The sequence below is a fragment of the Alnus glutinosa genome, chromosome 5, assembly GCF_958979055.1.
Source record: "Alnus glutinosa chromosome 5, dhAlnGlut1.1, whole genome shotgun sequence".
Taxonomy (NCBI): Eukaryota; Viridiplantae; Streptophyta; class Magnoliopsida; order Fagales; family Betulaceae; genus Alnus; species Alnus glutinosa.
This window is the reverse complement of record NC_084890.1, coordinates 13,795,284-13,804,603: the sequence shown is the minus strand read 5'-3', so window position 1 is coordinate 13,804,603 and position 9,320 is coordinate 13,795,284. Positions and strand designations below refer to the sequence as shown.

At 31.4% G+C, this 9,320-nt stretch overlaps 1 protein-coding gene across 1 annotated transcript; it reads right to left on the bottom strand.

Moving 5' to 3' along the window:
* Nucleotides 1-4,369: 4,369 nt before the first annotated feature.
* LOC133869763 (germin-like protein subfamily 1 member 17) lies at nt 4,370-5,376 on the bottom strand. Its single transcript, XM_062306838.1, has 2 exons — nt 5,209-5,376; nt 4,370-5,052 (listed from the first exon to the last, which is right to left on the bottom strand). Exons 1-2 carry the CDS (start codon nt 5,336-5,338, stop codon nt 4,505-4,507), a joined length of 678 nt encoding a protein of 225 aa, XP_062162822.1. The 5' UTR covers nt 5,339-5,376; the 3' UTR covers nt 4,370-4,504.
* Between the last annotated feature and the right edge of the window lie 3,944 nt (nt 5,377-9,320).

Genomic DNA, 9,320 nt, shown 5'->3' with positions numbered 1-9,320 from the left:
TTATTGTATTAATAAGTAATCGGTCTCCCAATTGAAAAAGGAAAATGTATTTTAATGCTTCAGATAATTTCAAAATAATTAATAGACGACATATATACTTCTTTATATATAACAAAGCATGTGATTCTAAACTTGTATTTCTTTTCAGAAAATTTGTATTTCTTGAGTTAATCTTAGAAACGCCATCTAAGTTTTCTTGTTATTATATATATATATATATATAATTCTTTTATAATAAGGAGAAACTCCGTACGGACAACTAACCACACGAGGCATTGAAATTTTTTGAGCATTTGTTCTTTCCTTGGACTTTGATGAATATGGATGCCGTGTGTTCATACATACAAAGTAGGTACGTAGCTCCGTCAAAAATATTAAAACAAAAATTAATAATATAAATATTCATAAGAATTTTATTTTGAGAAATGTTATGTACATACCACATGCAGTATTATCTCACTTTTGCTGATGTGACATGCATTGTCAATTCACGATTGATTTTTTCTGTTCTTTTACCAAGGGTGATTGATCTAAAGGGTAGGTAAGTAATGTCATCTCATGCAGCATAGTAAAATAGTAGTGTATTATACAAAAGATCGTAATGCTAGAAACCACATTTTTAAATCACAATTATCTTGTAATACTGGTCTCAACCAATTCTTAAATCAGTCATTGTTAAAAAAATTAAAAAAAAAAAAAAAAAAAAAAAAAAAAAAAAAAAACATTCAAGAGTTAGTTGAGACTAAGACGTTAGCATGGGAGGATGATTATAAAAGAAAAAAAAAAGTTTCTATAAATATTACTACTCTGCATGGGTAGATCGTTTTGTCACTATCTCTAATAATATTCCAATATTATCATCACTAGATACACTACAATCATCATAATTCATATATAATTCACTACATGCAACCATTCAACACCCTTGGATGTTGGCCAAAGGTTTGAAAGCAAAGAAGATTTCAAGAACCCTCGATCAGCCTTCTCTCTGGAGTCTGGGCTATTCAATTCAGTGTGTACGTATGTAGATGAATATTCACAGTGAACTACTCGTACGTAAATCCACCATTAATCTCGTTGATATTTCATATGGAACAGAAACATGATGTTTTTGTATGGAGGTCAAGTATAATTTTGACAAATACTTTCAAGGCACTGATGATTGTTGCCATTTGTCTTTTCCTTTGGTTTGATGTACACTGATGATTATATAAATCATTATTGATTTGGAAACTTAATTAACAAATCAAAATTTAACAAAAAACCTCTAGTTAAAATCAAATTTGACATATCGTCATTCTATTTTTTATCATAAAATTTTAGCCTAATTATAACTCTTAAACTTTCGCATAATTAATGTACTATCACACCTAATTATATTATAGTTTTTTGTTAATTTTATCCTCAAACTTTTCAAACGATCAAATACCTTCTATAAAACTGGAGGCTAAATTTTTAAGGGAATTAAGTGAATCACGTGAATGTCACATGGCATGGTCACTAAGTACGTACCTTGTAATAAATAAGAAATAAATTGATGTACTTAAAAATACGAAAGATCAATAGGAAAATAATTACTGTGTTGAAACTCCCCCTTTAGTTTCATTGCCCCAAAATATGAACACTTACAATTTATGAGTTAATGATAGGTATTTTAATTAGGGATGAACATGCGGATGAATGTTAACCGCCCGCATTTGCTATCCGCAACTATCCGTGCATGCATGTGTGGATGTGGTTAGCTAAAATACTATCAGCATATGTGGATGCTGATAGCAGTTTTAATTAGGTGATGCTAACCACGTCCGCATACCTTTTATATATATATATATCGGTTTTAGGTGATGCTAATCACATCCGCATACCCTTTATATATATGTATAGAGAGAGAGAGAGAGAGAGAGAGAGAGATTTTAGAAAATTCAACAAAACGATATTGTTTTGGTGTTTAATATCAAAATGACGTCGTTTTAGATTAAGTATAGATTATTTTACATTAGTTTGGTTGGATATATTGTTAAATTTCTCGTATAATATAAAACTTGGGCAAAAAGGTAAAAGTAATGTGAAATCAATATATTTTCAAAAGATTATGGCTTAAAAAAACTTAAAACAAGCCAAAAAACTAAAAATATGCATGCCTCAATTGTTTTCAAAATATAGAGACTCAAACAAGGCCTAAAAGACTAAAATAAACCCATTACCAAATATGCGGATAGCAGATAATAATCGCATTTAATAGCCACGCGGATGCAATTAGTAAAAAGAATTGCACTGATACAAATCGATATGTAAAAGTTATATCCGCATTTTGGGGATGCGGTTGTAGATTTTCAAATAATTAACCGCTTCTGCATGTACACCCTTAATTTTAATAACCAAAATAAACATATATTCCAATTTTTCTGAAATACCCTTTTAGATATATGAAGAAGTCTGAATTCAAATTAAAAAGATGAGTTTAAAATTTTAGAGTAATATTATGAGAAATTAAACCAATTATGTCCTATATATATAGTAGGGCTGGCAAAACGGGTCACCCGACATGACCCGTTAAGACCCGCGACCCGTTTAGCCTAAACCCAGACACGACCCGTTTATGTTAATGGGTCGGGGCTCCAGACACGACACGACACGATAATTTCACGGGTCACCCGACACGACCCGTGAGACCCGTTTAACATAATGGGTCGAACCGGGTCAACACGACCCGTTTGACCCGTTTAGCTTAAAAGTTTTTTTTAAAAAAATATATATATTATTATTATTATTTTGGGGGGTTTTTTGTTGGTATTTAAATGAAATAATAATAATTTTAGTAATTCATCTTTAAACTCCTACTCCTAGTCTCCTAGTAGGCTAGCACCAAATCACTTAATATGTTTAATTGTCTAATCAAATAACAAAAAAAAAACACTACATCATCGTTACAAATTTACAAATACAACAAACTGCATTATAATTGTCCATCAGATTGAGTCCAACGCAGGTTAGTTTGACATGTCCATCTTTGTCATTCAACTCCATTACCTAAAGGAAAAAAACAGAATAATTACATTGGGAGGTAAAAAAGTTTAAGATGTCAACTAACATCATTTACTTTCTACAATTCAATATCAATCTAACAGATTGTACCATTTTGCCTCACATGCTAAAATACAAACAATAACATAAGAACAAAAGAAAAAATAGGGGATCTCCTATCCAATGTCAAAACATCCTCTTTTTCGTTATCCACCTTCATTGAAGTTTGTTCTATATCAAAAGATAAAAGAAATTAATTTCATTAAAATAAGATGAAAAAATACAAGTAAATGAAGAAATTAAATATGCAAATAACTTATATTACCTTGCTTTCCATATAACCAATTTCTAGTACAAACCAATGCCTCAACAATATCAGGCTTGAGTGAACTCCTATATTGATCAATTACACGTCCACCAATACTAAAAGTGGATTCTAAAGCAATAGTAGAAATAAGAATACTCAAAACATTACGAGCCATGGCAGCTACTTCAAGATAACGAAATTCATTTCCTTTTCAAAATAAAAGGATGTCAAATGTCGTGTTCTTCTCCAAATACTTAGGTTCATCCAAATAAAGTTTCAATTGAGTCTTTTGTACATCAGGATCGACTCCATCAAATGCTAGAAAATTCTACATAAAAATAAATAAAATAAACATAAAATTAGTAAGTGATTATGAATATATATATATATATATATATATATATTTGTTTGTGTTTTCACTATTTTGATTCTTTTGAGTTTTGAATCTTTTGTTTTCAACTTTTCACTTTTCAAATCATTCCCCCTAATTTGACAATTTTCCATTAGGCCATTCTCCTCTTTTTTTTTTTTTAACCCAAAAAAGAAATAAGAAAAAAAAAAAGAGAAAAAATTAATCGTGTCTGGCGTGTCACCCGCGGGTGACCCGCGACCCGACCCGCCAAACCAAGATAAACGGGTCATAAACGGGTAGACCCGTTTATGACCCAAACCCGTTTAGAGTAGACCCAAACCCGCTAATTTCGTGTCGTGTTCGTGTCGGGTTGTCGGGTCGTGTCAAAATTGCCAGCCCTAATATATAGCTAGACAAAGTTGTGGTTAAACATCCCACATAGTCATAGACAAGTTAGAATCATTCATCTTTTTCTTTTCTTTCTTTCTTTCTTTCTTCTTCTTTTTTTTTTTTTTTTTTTTTTTTTTTTTTTTTTTTTTAATGCTTTTGACAAATATATATAGCTGGTTCAAAGAGAAGTTATGGCCTTCAACTTAACCCCACGCAATAGTGTTTCCTAATTCCTATATCTTTTGTTTTACAAACGCGCGGAGGGAGAGAGAGAGAGAGAGAGAGAGAGAGAGAGATGCTCAACAAATCTAAACATTATTTTATACTCCAAGTACTCCACCTAGGGAAAGTTACATAAGCAACCTTTTATTTTAATATTGTTTTGATGGAATGAGGAAAACGGTTCATAACATTTTTATAATTAAGTTTCTCTAATTCTTATATTCAAACTTTTTCTGAAGATCTTCAATAATTTTCTTGTCAAGTTGGAAGGCCTTGGCGAGAACATCAGGATTGATGGGAGGATCAGATCCAAAAACAGCGTCTGCTATTGTGATGACACCTGGATTTTGGCTACTCAGAGCAGCAAAGGCTACAGTATTGGTGTGTCCTACGTTGAACTGAAAGTGAATGAGACCAATTGGGAACACAAAGACATCTCCCTTGTTTAAAACCTTGGTGAAAAGACGGTTCTCAGTGTTGGATGTGACAAATCCGACTAACAGAGAACCTTCAAAGACTACCAAAATCTCAGTGCCACGAGGGTGAGTGTGAGGAGGATTTTGGCCATATGGTGCATAGTCAATACGAACTAAAGATATGCCTAGAGTGTTGAGGCCTGGTATTTGTTGCACATTTACAGTAGTAACATTCGACCCAACTCGATTGTCTGTATTTCCAGGATTTTGGAGCCCTGAAAAGAAGAAATCTTCGGCCTTGGCTTGTTCCAAATCCTTGCAGAATTTTCCATTAACGAACACTGCAGGAAAGAAATATTTGTTAGCATTAAAAGGGAAAAAAAAATATTATATGATACACTCATAATAATAGTTTGCAAGATCTCATACAAGAGTAAGAAACCATTAACGATAGTCTTGCTTCTAAGCAGAATGTTGATAAATAAAAAAGTAAATACCAGCAGACTTGGGGTCATCAACTGCTACACAAATGTCCTGAAGAGGGCTGGGATCGTCGGCAGAGACAAGGGAGGATACCAGAGACAAGAGAGCAACAATTGCAACAAAGTGGACTCCTTTCATCGACATATCTAAGCTTTGGTGATGGGTGAGAAATATTGTATGGGAACATGTCTATTTATAGATAACTGATATGGAACTGGTCCAAGGTTCTACCACAGAAAGTCTTCAGTGGTTATGGATTTAATAGTACAAGTACGAATTTGTTCAACAACTACTGTAGACTTATAATTAATCTCGTTTTGGTTTCTTCTCTTCTGATGGTTATCGATCTAATCGCGTCATTGTGCATGCCACTTCAATGGAAGTGGAACTGGTCCAAGGTTCTGCCACAGAAAGTCTTCAGTGGTTATGGATTTAATAGTACAAGTACGAAGTTGTTCAACAACTACTGTAGACTTATAATTAATCTCGTTTTGGTTTCTTCTCTTCTGATGGTTATCGATCTAATCGCGTCATTGTGCATGCCACTTCAATGCCGTAACATATTTGTAAAGGAGCTTTGGTCAATTAACAACCGAATCTAGATTGCTGAAGATGTCAAATGAGAAGGTTTTGTTTATAAAAACTTAATTCATCAAAATATATTTATTAATAATAAAAAAGAAAGAAAGAATAAATAGAATAAAAGAAGATAAGAGGAAAATAAAACTTTTCACTTCTGAAATGACATGGTAGCTGGGAGGCATGCAAAGCAGTTTCCCACTTGATCATACTCAACACTTATTAAATGGCATGCATGCCAGCATGTACGTACGTGAGAAAAAAAATAAATTCGGAATTACGTGCTCTTATAATACTTACATGTATTTAACATATATTTTTTTCTTTTCTTTTCTTCTCACCTATTACGTACGTCCGTATAGGTTTCATGAGTGCACGATAAATAACAGAACATAGATAATTATAAATCAAAGTATAAATTTATTGTATTAAGATGTACGCAATCGGTCTCCCAATTGAAAAACGAAGGAAAATATAATTGAAAAGTTCAAGTAATTTGGAAATAATGGAACGACTCGTTCGTTAGTACTGTAACAAATTAAAGCTTTGAGCGGGAGTACTCTAATATATATATATATATATATATATATATATATATTTGTGGCTATACAATATTATTATGGCATTGACGAATGGAAGTAATATAAAGACTTAGAGGTTATTTGGCAAACAATTCTTCTTCTACACCAAGTCTTGAGTGGCTATGGATTTAATATAACAAGTACGTACGTACGAACTTCTTCGATCAATATTCTTCAACAACTAATGCAGACTTTTAACCATGCACGTTTTGGTTTCTTCTTCTTAATTGATCGATTACTTCTTCTCAATAAATAATTGACAATTAAGTTCTCGATCATATTTTAATTGGGCCATACCACTTCAACGCCCGTAAAAGAGCTTTTGTCAATTAATTAACAACCCAAGCACTCAAATTAATCAAGATTGCTGAAGATGTCAACTGACACGGTCTAATTAACTTGTTTATGAAAACGTAATTCATCGATAAATAAATAAAAAAGTTAAGTAGAATAAAAGAAGAGAACAACGTACAGAACATATATAATTAACTTGTTATATTAAGATGTAATCGGTCTCCCAATAGAAAAAACAAAATGTATATTTGATGAATATGGACGCCGTGTGTTCATACATACAAAGTAGGTACGTAGCTCCGTCAAAAATATTAAAATAAAAATTATTAATATAAATATTAATGATAATTTTATTTTGAGAAATGTTAGGTACGTACATATATATCACAATATTATCTCACTTTTGTTGATGCAACATGTATTGTCAATTAACAATTGAATTTTTCGCTCAAAAAAAAAATAAAATTGATTTTTTCTTTTCTTTTACCAAGGGCGACTGATCTAAAGGTTGGTAAGCAATATTATGCATGACTCTCTTATTTTACCATGTGGCTTATACAAAAGAGTAATGCTAGCTAGAAATTATATTTTTGTCTCACAATTATCCTGTAATGCTGGTCTGAACTAATCCTTAATTCAGTCATTGTTAAAAAAGAAATAAAACATTTAAGAGTTAGTTGAGACTGACACGTTAGCATGGGAGGATAATTATACAAGAAAAAAAAAAAATTTGTACAAATATTAATTAATACTCTGTAGGGGTAGATCGTTTTGTCACTATCTCTAATAATATTACAATATTATCATCACTACTAGATTCACTACAATCATCATAATTCATAATTCACTACATGTAACCATTCACCACCCTTGGATGTTGGCCAAAGGTGACCGTTTGAGCAACCAAGGTTTGAAAGGAAAGAAGATTTCAAGAACCCTCGATCTGCCTTCTCTCTGGAGTCTGGGCTATTCAATTCAGTGTACACAGATGAATATTCACATACGTAAATCCATCATTAATCTCGTTGATATATCATATGGAACATAAACATGATGTTTTTGTATGGTGGTCAAGTATAATTTTGAAAAATACTTTCAAGGCACTGATGATTGTTGCCATTTCTCTTTTCCTTTGGTTTGATGTGCACTGATGATTATATAAAACATTATTGACTAGGAAACTTAATTAACAACTCGAAATTTAATAAAAAAACTCAAGTTAATTAAAATAAAATTTGACAGATCATCATTCTATTTTTTATCATAAAATTTTAGCTTAAATATAACTCTTGAATGACTTTCACATAATTAATGTTCTATCACACCTAATTATATTAAAAATACGAAAGATCAATAGGCAAATAATTACTGTGTTTAAACTCCCCCTCTAGGGATGAACATGCAGGTGGATATTAACCGCCTGCATTCGCTATCCGCAACTATTCGTGTATGCGTATGTGGATGTGGTTAGTAAAAATCACACTATCCGCATACGCGGATGCCGATAGCGGTTATATATATATATATATATATATATATATATATATATATATATATATATATATATATATATATATATATATATATATATATAGAGAGAGAGAGAGAGAGAGAGAGAGAGAGATTTTAATAAATTCAAAAAAATAATGTTGTTTTGGTGTGTAATACCAAAATGACGTCGTTTTAGATTAAGTATAAGTTATTTTACGTTAGTTTGGTTGGATATGTTTCTTAATTTCTCATATAATATAACACTTGGGTAAAAAGGCAAAAGTAATGTGAGATCAATATATTTACAAAAAATTATGGCTTAAAAAAACTTAAAACATGCCAAAAAACTAAAAATATGCATGCCTCAATTGTTTTCAAAATCGTTTAAAATAGGCCCTAATAGAGACTTAAAGAAGACCTAAAAGACTAAAACAAACTCATTACCTAATATGCGGATAGCAGATAATAATCGCATTTAATAACTACGCGGATGCGATTAGTAAAAAGAATTGCACGGATACGGATCGATATGTAAAAGTAATATCCGCATTTTGGGAATGCGGTTGCGGATATTTCAAATAATTAACCGTTTTTGCATGTACACCCTTAATTTTAAAAACCAAAATAAACATTTATATTCCAATTTTTCTGAAATACCCTTTTAGGTATATGAAGAAGTCTGAATTCAAATTAAAAAGTTGAGTTTAAAATTATAGAGTAATATTATGAGAAATTAAACCAATTACGTCCTATATAGCTAGACAAAGTTGTGGTTATAGACAAGTTGGAATCATTCCTTTTTCTTTTCTATTCTTCTTCTTCTTCTTCTTCTTCTTCTTCTTCTTCTTCTTCTTCTTTTTTTTTTTTTTTTTTTTTTAATGCTTTTGACAAATATATATAGCTGGTTCAAATAGAAGTTATGGCCTTCAACTTAACCCCATGCAATAGTGTTTCCTAATTCCTATATCTTTTGTTTTACAAACGCGCGGAGAGAGAATTGAGAGAGAGAGAGAGATATGCTCAACAAATCTAATCATTATTTTATACTTCAAGTACTCAACCTAGGGAGAGTTACATAAGCAACCTTTTATTTTAATATTGTTTTGATGGAATGAGGAAAACATTTCATAACATTTTCGTAAGTTTCTCTAATTGTTATATTCAAACTTTTTCTGAAGATC